This window comes from Chiloscyllium punctatum, chromosome 40, assembly GCF_047496795.1.
Source record: "Chiloscyllium punctatum isolate Juve2018m chromosome 40, sChiPun1.3, whole genome shotgun sequence".
NCBI classification, from domain to species: Eukaryota; Metazoa; Chordata; class Chondrichthyes; order Orectolobiformes; family Hemiscylliidae; genus Chiloscyllium; species Chiloscyllium punctatum.
The window spans coordinates 22,259,188-22,275,261 of NC_092778.1; the positions used below are offsets into that span (position 1 = coordinate 22,259,188).

Sequence of the window (16,074 nt, forward strand, 5' to 3'; positions counted from 1 at the left end):
AACGCTTCCCCTGTTTCTATGTCAAAGCCAGCTTGTGTGACCATCATTGCTCATGATGATAGACTGCATGTGTTCTGTTGAAGAAGTGACTGTACATTTAATCATACATGGTGGTCACATTAACCTTCTTACAGTGTTCTAAATGTGACAGCGGCACTCCTTAGTTTGTCCAGAATTTTCTGTGGTGATTTCAGGTGCCGCCTTGACAGTCCTAGCTACGAATCCAAAAGTCCCAAATAGCGATCTCTGGAGATTCTTATTGCTTCCTCACTGTCTGCATGCGAGCCTTTTGATGTCATGAATCTGTACTTTATGATTTTCCCATTCTTCTCTTCTTCCCAAACTTGAGAATATAGCACAGGAACCTGCCGTTGTTCTGCTGTTGTGGTTGAATGGTGATATTCTCAGCTCTTCATCGAAGATGGAGCCTCAGCATTTTGCAGCCGTTGGTGGTCGGGTCTTTTCACCAGAAGTCATTTTAAAAGGGATAATATAAAGCTAATCTGTCTCCAGTCAAGCAACAATGGTACCCTGTTCACGAGCACCCAGTTGATGCTGCAGCCCAATGACAACCAATCCTTGCAGTACCATGAGCTTTAGGATACTTAGTAATCCAATTTTTTTTTACATTTCAGCTGCTGCTGGCCAACAATTCCGGGCCAACATTCATGGAGCCATAGAGCATGGAAACAGACCCTTCGGTCCAACTAATTCACACTGACCATGTTCCCAGACTAAACTAGTCCCACTTGCCTGCATTTGGCCCATATTCCTTCAAACCTTTCCTATTCATGTACTTATCCAAATGTCTTTTACATATTATAACTGTATCTGCATTCACTGTTTCCTCTGGCAATTCACTCCACACATGAGCCACACTCTGTCATGAGAAAAAGTTGCCCCTCATGTCCTTTTTTAATATTTCTCCTCTCACCTTAAAAATATGTACCCCAGTTTCATGCCTACATCATTTCCAATGAGCAACTCAGGGGGAACTGTGCGATCTCCACAGTACTTGGACCTGTGATTGACGGACTTAATTGTGAGATGGTGGGGGTGAAAATACATTCAGTCTTAAAGGGAATACTTTTAGTGTTTGAATTAACACTCGATTATGTAGATGGGTCTCTGGGGTAAACTGCATTGTTTCAAAAATCCTCAGCAGTAATCTGTGAGTGTTCAGCAAAGGTGTTGGATCCTGTACAACACAGAGTTTACTACCCTGTGGCCTTATTAGAGAGGGAGAAAATAAACAGTAAAAAAGAAAAGAGAAATTCTCGGAAAAGAAAATCCTGGTTGTTCTGGAGTTCCATCTTGAATTGTACGAGTTGAACCAGTGTGTCTCATTCATCAGTATTACTGAGTTAGCCAGTGTTTTCTACATGTGACTTCAGACCCACAGCAATATGGTTGATTCTTAGCTATTGTTACAACATGGAAGTGAACCTGTTCTGTTAATTAAACCAACACCCAGAAAGGCTTGCCTTGCCTCATAATCTGTTAAAATATCAGTGACCAAGAACTCCCAAATTCCACTATTTAAAAAAAATCATCAGTTTATTTTCTAACTGTAAAAGTGAACATTAAACAAAAACTATTCACAAATCTAAGCTCCCTGCCCTTTCTCTTAACTGCTTACTATATGCCTTCAACTCTATCACAATATGTTCTTCCAATAAAACACTTATTAAAATGACAGCAACTTAATTTCAAAGCGACACAATCTTTGTTGTCTCCTGTCTTCATTCTTTCAGCTGATGATCTCCCTGGTTGGCGGTCTTTCTTTTTACTACAAGTATGTTTCACATGAAAAGGTATCTTTGATAGAGAGTGTTTTCTAAAATTTCTTTGAGAGCAAGATGTTAGATGGGCAATTAGCTCTCCAGCAGTTGCTCTCTCAACAGAAGTTGGTCTCTGACCAATTTTCAAAATGTCCGCATTTTATACCCCCCCTCCAAGATCGGAACGCCTAATTGGTTCGTTGTTGACAAAACAATAAATTCAAACTCGATTAGGTTTTAGTATCTTGGGGCATAATTTAAACTGATTGGTTAAGTTTGAATTGTTATCAAAACAGCTGCCAAAACTCAGGTATCCATTTCACAGCCAAAGGTTGTGTGTTTTCAATCATCCAGTACATGTAGGACTGCCAGATAGTCACATATACAAGTGCTTGTAAGCTCTCAGTTCAGTACAGCATTCCCTCTCTCTTAAAGGTATAATCCATGCCTTCAACTTCATAACACTATCCTCTGAAATACCATTCAATCCAAGGGTAAATACGTGTGGATAGTAAACATAGCCTTTGCCAAAGAAGCCCACATCCCACAGAGTCCCTACATCGTCGAAGCAGGCCATTCGACCCATTAGGTCTACACCAACCCACCAAAGAGCATCCCACCCAAACCCACCCCCTGGCCCCTATCCCTGAAATCCTGTACTTCCAATAGCCAATTTACCTCACCTGCACATCTTTGGACTGTGGGAAGAAACCAGAGCACCCCGAGGAGACTCGCACAGACACGAGGAGAATGTGAGTTGAGGGTGTGGTGCTGGTAAAGCACAACAGATCAGGCAGCATCCAAGGAGCAGGAGAATCGATGATTTGGGCAAAAGCCCTTCATCAGGATTGGGACTGTGAGCCAAAGGAGTGGAGAGATAAATGGGAGGGGATTGGGGCTGAGGGAAGGTAGCTGACAGTGCGAAAGGTATATGAAGGTGGAGGTAATGGCTTAGGTCGGAGAGGCAGGTAGAGTGGATGGGTGGGAAGGAGGATGGACAGGTAAGACAGGTCATGAGGGCAGTGCCTAGTTGGAAGTTTGGAATTTGGATAAGGTGGGGGGAAGGGAAGTGAGATGAGGCATTCTTCCTCCAGGTGTTGAGTGGTTAGGGTGTGGCGATGGAGGAGGCCCAGGGACCTGCATGCCCTTGGCAGAGTGGGAGGGGGGAGTTGAAGTATTTGGCCACGGGGCGGTTGGGTTGGTTGGAGCCGATGTTCCAGAGATGTTCTCTGAAGCGCTCTTCGAGTAGGCGTCCTGTCTCCCCAATGTAGAGGAGACCGCGTCGGGAGGGACGGATACAGTAAATGACTTGTGGAAGTGCGGGTAAAACTCTGATGGATGTGGAAGGCTCCTTTGGGGCCGTGGACGGAGGTGAGGGGGGAGGTGTGGGCTCATGTTTTGCACTTCCTACAGTGGAAGGTGCCAGGAGGGGAGGGTGGGTCACTGAGGAGCGTAGACCTGTCGAGGGAGTCACTGAGGGAATGATCTTTACAGAAAGTGGATAGGGGTGGGGAGAGGAATATATCTCTGGTGCTGGGGTCCGTTTGTAGGTGGCAGAAATGGCGAAGGATGGTGTGATGTATATTGCAATTGGTGGTGTGGAAGGTGAGGACCAGGGAGGTTCTGACCTTGCACTCAGCCCTACCCCCTTCCAATTATCTCTCCACCCCCTCAGCTCACAGCCCCATTCCTGATGAAGGGCTTTTGCCCGAAATGTCGATTTTCCTGTTCCTCGGATGCTGCCTGACCTGTTGTGCTTTTCTAGTACCACACTCTCGACTCTAATCTCCAGCATCTGCAGTCCTCACTTTTGCCGACGGGGGAGAATGTGCCAACTCCACACTGACAGTCGCCCGAGGTTGGAATTAAACCTGGGTTCCTGGTGCTGTGAGGCAGCAGTGCTAACCACTGGGCCACTGTGTCACCATAAAACAGTTCAGACCTTGCACATGTACTTAGATGCACAGAGCTCACCCCACCTCTCTCAGCGATTTGTGCAAAGGTTTGACTGTTCAGATGCAAGGTTCAAAAGTTCCAAACAAACTTTGTTTTGCCTCCCAGCGGTATGGGGGCTCAGTGGTTAGCATTGCTGCCTCACAGCACCAGGGATCTGGGTTCGATTCCAGCCTCTAGCAACTGTCTGTGTGGAGTTTGCACATTCTCCCCATATCTGTAATGGTTTCGTCCGGGTGCTCTGGTTTCTTCCCACAGTCCAAAGATGTGCAGGTTAGGTGAATTGGCCAGCGATGTTAGTTAAGAGTAAATGTAGGGGGATGGGTCAGTGTGGACTTGTTGGGCCAAAGGGCCTTTTTCCACACTAGGGACTCTTTCTTTCTATACTTCCTGGATATCAGTGTCATGAATAATAAATGCTATTTGTTAGTAACCCGGAACTCTGGCCTGAGGTTGTATGAAGACCCTCATGTTACAACTTAAAGGACTTAAAACCTATGCCCCTGATTACTGGTCCCACTGTTAAGAAAAACAGGTTCTTCCTTTCCACTTCACCTGCCACTCTACCCTCTCATAACAATATCCAAGTTAATTAAATTAACTTCCGTCTGCAATATTCCTCATAATCAAAGTTCTGCATTCCTGGTAATGATTTGTACATCCCACCTCCTCTCATCCTCACCTGATTTTTCTACAGATCACACCATGGTCAGTAAATGTTACCAGACACAACAAGAGGGAGGTCAGCCCCCATGTTTCTTTTTGCTGCATCTAAGTAACCAGCTCTCCGACAACCTGTCTAACCGAAGAACATTCACTTGTCACAACTCCATATCTCCAAACAGTTCATTCGCTGTCAGCAGGAACGTAAAAGATCTGAGAACTCGTGTATTTATTTCACACAAAGATTTATGCTTTTTTGTTCATCCTTCACACTCAACTTGCACTTTGTCACACTTTGTTACTGATTCAAAGCAATGCTTTCAAAAAAAAAGAGGGGAAATCTCACCTCCTCTGAACTGAACTTAATTATAGTTATCTCTAAACTCAGACTGTTGCAATGATTTACTTATATATCCAGCTTGTCCAAGTTATACCATTTCCACAATGGGGAGTGATTGAAACGCAGCCCATGTCTATAATTACCTATGAGTTGGAGATGCAAATGCCGGTGTTGGCCTGGGGTGTACAAAGTTAAAAATCATACAACACTAGGTTATAGTCCAACGGGTTTAATTGGAAGCACTAGCTTTCAGAGCACAGTTCACAAGGTTGTTGTGTGATTTTTAACTTTATAATTATCTACTTCACCTCCTACTGCTGGGTGTGTAAAATTAGAGTGATAAGTATTCATCGGGTTTTCCAAAAGACTTGTGGTCATGTGACTCAGTTGGAAAGCCTGTTCTTCTGATCTAGCAGATCTGGGTTCAAACCTCACTCCAGACCTTGTGGACATGGACAGAAGCATGCACAGTGCAAGTCAACTGAGGGGCATGGATGGGTTAAATAGACTAGGTCTTTTTTCTGGGGTGGAGGAGACCAGAACTAGAGGGCATAGGTTTAGGGTGAAAGGGGAAAGATTTAAAAGGGATCTAAGGGGCAACGTTTTCATGCAGAGGGTGGTGTGTGTATGGAATGAGCTAACAGAGGTAACAGTGGAGGCTGGTGCAATTAGAACATTTAAAAGGCATCAAGATGGGTATATGAATAGGAAGGGTTTAAAGGGAAATGGGCCAAATGCTGGCAAATGGGACCAGATTAATTTAGGATATCTGGTCAGCATGGATGTGTTAGATTGAAGGGTCTGTGAATCTCTTTGACCCTGAGTGTTGATAAACCTTCCAACTCTTCCTCAAAGGGAAGTAAATGTGTGTGAAAATATGAAGTAAATAATTGTAATTGTGGGAATAACATGAAAAGGGAAGCAGTTGCAGTTGACATGAGCAACGTAACTCAAATGTTTAACATTAACAGGCCAATTTGAATTGCAGAACCAGTGGCCACATTAAAGGGCGCTTACTATGATGTAACATTGAAGGAACTTGATCAAGAATGGAAACAGAAGACTGAGGAGTATCTGGAAAAAATTCAATCTTTTATACCCACCGTAGTTCAGGATACATGGCTGTTGCACTCAGTACCAAAATTGCTTCATATTACCAAGCAAGTATTTGATTTGGTAAGTGTTAAATGCTGCAAAGGAAGGTACCATTGCCATTAATTTTTAATTTTAGATTTCCTATACAGAAAAAGAATCATCTTTGTTTCTCACCTCCAGTTTATGTTGCTAATTATTTATAAGTTCAGGGTCAATCCCCAAAAATCATGAATAGCGAAATATTTTTTAGGATTTGTTCATGGGATGTGGACATCCATGTTTACCCTGGAGAAGGTGGTGGTGAGCTGCCTTATTGAACAGCCTTGGTCCACACGCTGTAAAGAAACCTGCAGTGCTGTTGAGTCAGGCGTTCCAGAGTTTTGACCCATCAACACTGAAGGAACAACTATGTATTCCCCAATCAGGGTGGTGTGTGGTTCAGAGAGGTGGTGATCCCATTTGTCTGTCGCTCTGTCCTTTTGAGGTGGTAGAGGCCTCAGATTTGGAAGGTGCTGTCTGAGGACCTCTGCATCTTGTAGATGACATAGATTGCTCTGTCAGTTGTGAAAGGGTTGCCAGTTAGCTGAGCTGGCTAGATGGTTAGCGAGGGCTTAGCATAATGTCAACCATGTCAGGCTTTGGTCCCAATTCTGGCTGAGGCTGACTTGGGGGTCTCCTCCATTGCCTTGACCTGTGACTAATCCACAGCACAAGTTGTGCTTTGATGTGACCTAAATCAGGGAAGTAAGATACCTCCCAATTCATAGAATCCCTGCAGTGTTGTAGCAGGCCATTCAGCCCATCAAGTCCATACTGACCCTCTGAAGAGCATCCCATCCAAACCCATCCCCCTACCCTATCCCTGTAACCCTGCATTTCTCCATGGCTAATCCACCTAACCTGCCTATCTTTGGACTGTGGGAAGAGACCAGAGCATCCGGAGAAATCCTGCACAGACACAGTGCAAACTCCCCCCAGACAATCATCTGAGGCTGGGGCCGAACCCCGGTCCCTAGTGCTGTGAGGCAGCATTGTTAGTCACCATTTCTATTGATCTGAAGAGGGAGATGTACAAGCAGTGATTGAACTGATGTTGATCTTCTGCAGATGAAGATTAACCTCACAATGTGTGTTTGGTTGTGTCTGCGGAAATTCTGAAGTAAATCTGTTAATGGCAGAATGTGAGCATTGAGACTGTTATCCCGGGAACATACGTACAAATTCCAAGCAGTAGTCTCATTCAAGGGTTAGTAAAAGCACAGTAACTATAGTATCTCTCTGCTTCGTTCATTATGTTCTTCTGAGCCAATTTTATGAAGGTCCATGTATATTTGATATTTGCCAATTATTTTCAAACAGGCAGTGCAACAAATTGTGACGTGGGCAGAGGCAAGAATCTCCAAAGCAACAAGTAAGATCCATAAGCCACTTGCCAATCTCTACAAATACTCACCAGAGTAAGTACTGAAGATTCAGTTAATAGTTGCATTTTCTCTGTTTTTGAATTGTTTTATATATATATATCAGCTGTTGCTGGTTGGTAGCTTCACTAGCCTCTGTGTCAGATGTGTGCAAGCCCGTGCTGAAGGAATGCTGCACTGTCTGAGGTGCTGACTTTTAGACTGAGGTGTTAAACTGAGTGGCCATCTACCTTCTCAAAGCTAGTTGAGAAGAATCCAGTGGTAATATTCCAAAGAATGACAATTTGGTCTTTTTTTTTTCACTGATCTATTTGTGGGACATTGTGTAAAACTTGGCTGTTAGCTTTGCTTATATCTCAGGGTGGTACTGTACTGTAAGTCACAGAATTATTACAGTGTAGAAGGAAGCCATTCAATCCATCATGCCTGCACTAGCTCTGCTATTTAAATAACCATCTAATGCCATCTTGTGTTTCACTGACTTTGAAACCCTTCTAGATGCTTTTGTTTCATTATTTGTTCATGGGCTATGGGGGGTAGTGGTGAGCTCAGCTTTTGTTCCCTGTCCCTGTATTAACTAGTTTGCTAGCTAGGCTATTTCAGAGGGCAGTTAATTGGGTCTGGAGTCATGTGTAGGCCTAACAAAAGCAATAGATTTCCTCCCCTAAAGGACTGTGGTGAATCAGATGGGTTTTCACAACAATTAGTGATCATTGGTGTGGTCACCAGCACTGAGACTATCTTTATATTCTGGATTTACTCATTGAATTTAAATGCCCCGCCAGTGTAATGTGGAGTATGAATCGATGTTCCACAGAGGAACAGCTAGATTGCTAATCAGTGACATTGCCACAACAGCACTGTCTTCCAAACAAAAAATATGCCAAAAATTGTAAGTCCTTGCTTTCATAGGGTGGTGGCAGTCATCAAGTTATAAATGTAACCTTTGAGAAGCACATCTTCACACCAATCAATAAATATTGCCACGTTGCCGTCACGTTCAATCATGTACACTCAAAATGTTCGTGATCTCTTCCACTTCTTAGCCATGCATCTATTTTGCAGAGATTGCTCTGTCGTGGTGAATGTGCCGTTGTTGTCAATGGGGAATCACTTACTTGATGTGGCGAAGATTACCAACTACCTTGTTGAAACCAAGCTGATAAAGACATTGAGGAGCCTGTACAATATAAACCCAGTTGCTGAATATTACAGATTGAAACACAGGATGCTGGACAGCCCCTTTGAACGTAAGTGTTATGGTGTTAACAACCAGTGGAATGCCAAAATAGCCCTTCGCTGAAGCACAAAATTGTCCAATTTTGAGCAGGTTTGGCCTTGCTTGAGAATAGAAGGACGGGGAGATCTAATTGAGGTGTATAAGGTGACAAAGGGGATTGACATAGACATATGTGGAGTGAACTAGACCAAGAGGTGGCAGATTTAAAACAGACAATGAGAAATAGTATCTCTCAAAGGGCAGTGAACCTGTAGAATTCACTATCCCAGTGTGCAATGGAGACTGCGACACTGAATAAATTTTAGGAGATCGAGATATTTTACATGGATTAAAGGGTTATGGGGAGTGGGCAGGAAAATGGAATCGTACAGCAGAGAGCCAGACCCTTTGGTCTAACTAGCCCATTCTGACCAAACATCCCAATCTGACCTAGTCCTATTTACCAGCGTTTGGCCCATATCCCTGTAAAGCCTTCCTATTCGTATGCCCAACCAAGTACCTTTTAAATGTTGTAATTGTGGTTCCATGCAAGCACCACTCTCTGCATGAAAAGCTTTCCCCTCAGGTCCTTTGTAAATCTGGGCCTGAATGACAGAGCAGGCATGAGTGGCTGAATGGCCTACTCCTGCTCCTAGTTCTTATGATCTTATGTTCAGAGTGTTGTATTTATTTGCATTACTTTTGTGTTACATATTGTTATGGATTATTTACTCAACAACGGTGGTTGTCATGATGTGTCAAATAGAATACCAACAATGTCTGACTCTGCAGTTCAGATAAACACATTTATGGCTTTTTAAAAATGTAAATACTCCTTTTAAACACAGAAACATCAAAGATAGGAGCAAGAGGAGGCCTTTTGGTCCTTTGAGCCTGCTCTGCCATTCATCACGATCAGGGCTGATTGTTCAACCTAATACCCTAATTCTACTTTCTCCCCACAACCTTTGATCCCATTTGCCCCCAAGTGCTATATATAGCCACCCCTTGAATACATATTACTTCCTGTGGTAATGAATTCCACAGGATCACCGTTCTTTGGGTGAAGAAATATCTCCTTATCTCCGTCCTAAATGGTCCACCCTGAATCATCAGACTGTAACCCCTGGTTTGGGATACACCCACCATTGGGAACATCCTCTCTGCATCTACCCTGTCCAGTCATGTTAGAATTTTAGAGATCTCTGAGGTCTCTGTCTCATTTGTCTGAACTTTGCTGTTACCACATGAAGTGGTAACAAAATACAGATGTTTTAAAAAAAAACACAAAAGATACTAATTCACTGCAGCTTGAAACGTCTCTGGAGGTTTGCTTGATGAAATCGCAGCTGGACTCATGGTGCACCAATGTAAGTGACTGATGGTGCTCCCTGCAGCTGGGGCAGGACCTTGCACAAGGGATCACGCTCTGGGGTGTAAGGAGTATGCCGTTTTGGATTGAGATAAGGAGAAGTGTCTCCACTCAGAGCAGTGAGCCTAGGGAATTCTCTGCCACATAAGCAGTGAAGACCAAGTCATTGAATATATTTACGAAATGACTGTATTCCCAGCCACCAAAGCAGTAAGGGGAGAGAGCAGGAATATGATATTGAGATAGAGGATCGACCCTGATAATGGTGAAACAATGATGTATTCCTGTTCCTATTGTCTATGCAAGCAAAGCCAGTTTTGTGAATTAAATGGTTCTCTGTAATGAAAAGTTCCTGCCAAGGCCAAGAAACCACCCCTTTCTCCAGAGTTAAATGTTTGTATGGTTCTTGGTGAGGTTTTTGCTCTTGCTATTGATACTGGTAATGATCTCACATGAGACCTCATGTTTTACATTTTATAGAATGGTCATTTTGGAAAATTATCACACCTGGAATCAAAACAACAGCAGCTTGTAACAAGTATTAATTCCATGATACAGAAAAGGTGAACAGGAGTAGGTCACTCAGCTCCGTGAGCCTGCTCTGCCAGTTAATATGATCATGGCTGATCTCATCTCAGCATCAACTCTACTGTCCTGCTCACACTCTATAACCCATCAATTCGTTACCAATTTAAAAATCTATCTCCTCCTCAAATTTACTCCATGTCCCAGCATCCAACCAGCTCTGGGATAGTGAATTCCACAGCCCTTTGAGAGAAGTAATTCCTCCTTATCTGTTTTAAATTTCCACCCCTAAAAACATGGCCCCTCATTCTAGATTGTCCCAAAATAGGATGGAACCATCCTCTTGATATCCACTTTATCAATCCCCTTTTGTATCTTGTGTACCTCAATTAGGTCACTTGCTATTTTCTAAATTCCAGTGAGTATCAGCCTAAATTGCTCAATCTCTTGAAATACTTGAAAATACTCAACAACAGGAGGGAAATAGCCGTAGATTTGGTTGTAATGAGGAAATTTAGAGTTGATGCCACTGAGGATCTCTTCACAGAAAAAAATAATTAACACTTGATTAGACTTCAGGGTATTTATTCAGGTAAAGGCCTGAGAGTTATTCAAGCAATGGACAAATTGTGGACTCTTGATGACTGAAATGAGCTAAAGCAGACTTTATTTGGTCTTCTTTCGTCATCTTTTCTTGTTGGTTCTGACAAAAACAATCTCTCTGTAGAAGGAACAGAACATCAGTTGTCACTGCACATGTTAGATAACTTATTGGCTGAAATACGTTTTGAGCTAGAATGCTGAACATAACTGGTAAAATCCAGTTCTCACATTTTTTGCAAACCAGCCTTGGCAACTGTATTCATTGCTTGACACAAAACGTGAAATCTGTTTTTAATTTTTGAAGTAATGTCATTGAAAATATTTATTCACAATACTTTATGAAGTCTTAAAACTGCTTCCGTAAATGTTCCATAGATCAAGCCTTACTTATTGGAAGCAAGCACTACGTAACGTTTGATGGGAAGATCTACGATTTTGCCAGCCAGTGTAGTTTCCTTTTAGCTAAGGATTTCCAAAGGAACACTTTCACAATATTATTGAATCATGATAGTGATGGCAAGAAGTCTATCCGTGTGGAAATGAATCACACCGTCATTGATATATACCCAGGAATAAAGGTAAAAGCACATCAACACTCAAATTCTTTTCCATTGCACCCACACAGATGTAGATCGACGTTCTGTTTGGAGTAGGAATCTTTTACGATAAACAAGCTAGAAAGGATGTAATGGTTTAGCAAACCATTAAAAGTGGTTTTAATCAGTAAGATTCAAGCAGCCCAAGTCTGTCTCAGAATAGTGTTAATAAAACAAAGAACTGCAGATACCAGAGATATGAAACAAACAAAACCAGAAATTGCTGGAGAAACTCAGCAGCACCTGAGAAGAGAAAACAGAGTTAACTTCTCGAGACCAGTTCTGCTGTGAATACAACTTTAAAATGCCCTTAAAATTTTAATGTTCAGCTGTCATGGAACATAGGACAATACAGCACAGAACAGGCCCTTCAGCCCTCAATGTTGCGCTGACCTGTGAACTAATCTAAGCCCATCCCCTTACACTATCCCATCATCATCCATGTGCTTATCCAAGAATTGTTTAAATCTCCCTAATGTGGCTGAGTTAACTACATCGGCAAGCAGGGTATTCCACGCCCTTACCACCTTCTGAGTAAAGAACCTGCCTCTGACATCTGTCTTAAATCTATCGCCCCTCAATTTGTAGTTATGCCCCTTCATACAAGCTGATGTCATCACCCAAGGAGAAAGACTTGCCCTGTCTAATCCTCTGACCATCTTGTATGTCTCTATAAAATCCTCTCTTAGCCTCCTCCTTTCCGATGAGAACAGACCCATGTCTCTCAGTCTTTCCTCACAAAAACCTTTTGTCATACATAAATAAATATTCAACTTGTTGCCCTGGTGTATTGCTGGGATTTTGGACTGGAACTACATTGCCAGTGTTGCATTAAACTGCAGTTGCTGGAAATCTGAAACAAAAACAGGAATTGCTGGAAAATCTCAGTAGGTCAGGCAGCATCGGTGGAGAGAAATCAGTTCTCAAGGAAGGTCACCGGTCCTGAACTGTTAACCTTGATTTCTCTCCACAGATACTGCCAGACCTCCTGAGATTTTCCAGCAATTTTGTATGTTATTTAAAGTAACAAGTTAAATCTATCTCCCAGTAGTAAAATTTGCAAAATACATCATTGAAACGGACATGACGTAATTAAATTAAATTTTAAAAAAATGTAAATTTGGATCTTGCCTGTCTTATCCTTTAACATTCACTGATTATATTCTTCTTGCTTCCTAGTTTTTTTTATTATAAAGGAAATAGAACAATTAGATAAAACAATTAACTAATGAAAATATAATACAAGTTGTTTTCCATAGGTTGAAGAGAATTGCAAAGCCAGTGAACTGCCCCTGATGAGAAATGGAGTTACAGTCAGAAAGGACCTCAATAAAATCAAAGTGTCAAATCTAAATGGAGTGACAGTATCATGTGATGTCCAGTATGACGTCTGCAGTCTGACTCTCCCTGGGTGGTACCATGGTCAGTACTAGGAATGTTTGTACTTTAAATTATAGCTATACTGTGTGTGCTCTGTCCCCTACGCTGCTTAAATTATTTGTAGTGCTCTTTTATCGGGTGTGGACATCGCTGACTAGGCCAGCTTTTGTTACAGATCCTTAATTGCCCTTCTGAAGGTGGTGGTGAGCTGCTGCCTTGAATTGCCGTAGTTCATTTGGTTTTGGGTGCTGGTGGGAGGTACAGGATTTTGACCCCGTGACTCTGAGAGAGTGATAAAGTATTTCCAAATGAGGAGGGTGAGCAGTCTGAAGGGAAGTTGCAGGTGGAGGTGTTTCCATGTATCTGCTGCCCTTGACATTCTAGTGGTAACAGTCATGAGTTTGGAAAATGGTGTGTAGGGAGCTTGGTTGAGTTACTACAGTGCAGCTTGAAGATGGTATACAACACTGCCACTCTGAGTTGTTGCGAGCAGGATTGTATGATGATGAGTGTGTCGCTGCTTAAGTGGGTTGCTTTGTCCTGGATGGTGATGAGCTTCTTGAGTGTTGTTAGAGTTGCACTCATCCAGGCAAGTGGGAAGTATTCCATCACACTCCTTACTGGTGCCTTTGTAGATGGTGAGCAGGCTTTGATAGAATCTGGATTAGTGGTGCTGGAAGAGCACAGCAGTTCAGGCAGCATCCAAGGAGCTTCGAAATCGACGTTTCGGGCAAAAGCCCTTCATCAGGAACCAAAGCTCCTTGGATGCTGCCTGAACTGCTGTGCTTTTCCAGCACCACTAATCCAGAATCTGGTTTCCAGCATCTGCAGTCGTTGTTTTTACCTCCTAAGGCTTTGATAGAACTTTAAGTGTACTGTAGCTTGAACCTATAACCTTTCCAGACCTGAAATTCCAAATTCCGAAAACCAGTTGTCTAGAAGTCGTCTTAACAAAGAAGTGTCCAGCTCCCACTACCCTGAGGCAGAAAAGATCAAAGTGCTCCTTAATCTTAGGAGAAAGTTTACCAGCAAGTGCCAAGTGAGCCCACAAACTCTTGCACCAGCTTGATGCAGCAAGAGGCCAGCACATGTACCTCAGAGGATAAAAACAAGGACTGCAGATGCTGGAAACCAGAGTCTAGATTGGAGTGGTGCTCGAAAAGCACAGCAGGTCAGGCAGCATCTGAGGAGCAGGAAAATTGACATTTCGGGCAAAAGCCCTTCATCAGCTCTATTCTTGATGAAGGGCCTTTGCCCGAAATGTTGATTTTCCTGCTCCTCGGTGCTGCCTGACCTGCTGTGCTTTTCCAGCACCACTCTAATCCAGACTCATGTACCCCAGAGACTGACTGATATGTACAGATTGTTGGCAGGTTATGCGGTTGAACTGGTGAGTTATGTGCTAGCTTCAGGTTTTGTTATGTCACTGGTCCTGCCTGCCTGGTGTAGAAACTCCTTATCTTGGTCTGAGGGCTTGCCGCACCAGCTGTGGCAACCAGATCAAATCTGCAGCTGGGCACAATCACTGTATGCGTGTGGAAGACAGAGAGGAGTCATTACTGTGTGTGGAAAGAGAGGTGGTAATTGCTGCCTATGGGGGAACGGGGAGTATTTACTTTGTGTGGGGTGAGGTGGTAATTACTGAGTCTGGGGAGGGTAGTAACTCTATATGGGAGAATGGTAATTACTGTGTTAGGGTTGACGGTAATTACTGTGTGTTAGAGAGGAGTAATTACTGTGTGTGAGGAGGGGGAAGTATGGTGTGTCGGGTGAGGGGGTAATTTACTGTGTGGTAGGATAAATACAGTGTGTAGGGTGAGGGGGTAACTTACTACGTGTGAGGGGAGGGTAATGACAGTGTGTAGGGTGAGGGGGGAAATTACTGACTGTTAATAGGGGGTCACATTGGAAAGTAGTTGAGGAACATCTGGCATGGAGTGTGCAGATTACCCAAGTACAAGGTGTTTGGAAATCTCTATGTATAAATGCACCGGGATGAACTAAGCCTTAAAGAGCATTTATAAGGGAATGTATCACAACAATACATGTTGATGCATTTATTCTGGATGTGTGCATCAGATTATATTTTAAGAGAATATGTACTTTTATGTTTTGGCGTGTTTTTTGTTTGAGGTGCATATTTTTATTCAGTTCATATATTTTTGGTGAAGCATTCCAACATCACTTTGCAATCCAAAAAAAAATCTAAAAATGCTTTGGTCCCAAGCCTTCTGGACTGGAGAGGTTACCATGTACTTCAACTTTCAAACTATCCAGTGCCAACTATTTAGTCACAGTTTTCCATGACTCTTATATCCATATGACACTACTTTTAGATGAAAGTACAAAATGCTCATTTTAATTTCACCTTCTTCACTATCCCTTAATTACTTCTTGCATTTTCTTTGGTTTTACAATGCTTTTTTAACAATCCTAAGTTTGCTATTATGCTCATTGTAGTTGTCCTCCTTTTGTGATTTTGTTTTAGAAATTTGTTATCTGAACAAACATTTATTCTTAAATTTGATAAACTTTGTTTACTTTTCAAATTATATTTCAGCCCTAAAGTGCATAAACTGTGAATAGACCACAGCAACGTTGAGGTTCCCCAGTGCTATTAGGTTCGATCTTAATATTAAACAAACACGGTCTCCAAATCATGCTTTGTGAAATTATGATATAAACATATAATGCATTTCAATCAATCTCCTCCATATGTTAATTTTGGACAGATTAATGCTTTCTTTGAAATGGAGAAAAATATATGATTTTGTTCTGAATTCATCAAGTGTTTAAATAGTGATTAAAAATTCACTGTAATCTCCAAACTACGTTAGACTTTCATTGAAGGATCAGTTTTCCCACTCTGCTTTTCAAAAAAGACACGAGGTAAGAGAATCTCCAGGTTGCAGTGTGATACACCATTGACATGGAGCTGCAGTGGGGCAGAAGCTGATGTGGTGTCAACCCCTGGAATTGAGATACATGAGGCAACTGGATACAGTTTGCTGCAATGTAGAAGGGAACATGTAGTCTCCAAAGCCTGGAGGTGTGCGTTGAATTTTGGGAGGTTAGTCTAGTTGATTGATACTGTAGCGATCCTAATTGTGCCTGATTTGTACTGAA

The 16,074-nt window shown here is 42.4% G+C and overlaps 1 protein-coding gene across 4 annotated transcripts in view; it reads left to right on the forward strand.

Moving 5' to 3' along the window:
* LOC140464425 (uncharacterized) overlaps window positions 1-16,074 on the forward strand; it is a 409,548-nt gene that overhangs the window by 361,466 nt on the left and 32,008 nt on the right. For all 4 annotated transcript variants that reach the window (XM_072559463.1, XM_072559465.1, XM_072559466.1 and 1 more), the window contains 5 exons: window positions 5,726-5,913; window positions 7,192-7,289; window positions 8,319-8,503; window positions 11,348-11,550; window positions 12,828-12,990. In XM_072559463.1, the coding sequence (XP_072415564.1) occupies window positions 5,726-5,913; window positions 7,192-7,289; window positions 8,319-8,503; window positions 11,348-11,550; window positions 12,828-12,990 (837 nt within the window). The remainder of the gene's footprint in view (window positions 1-5,725; window positions 5,914-7,191; window positions 7,290-8,318; window positions 8,504-11,347; window positions 11,551-12,827; window positions 12,991-16,074) is intronic.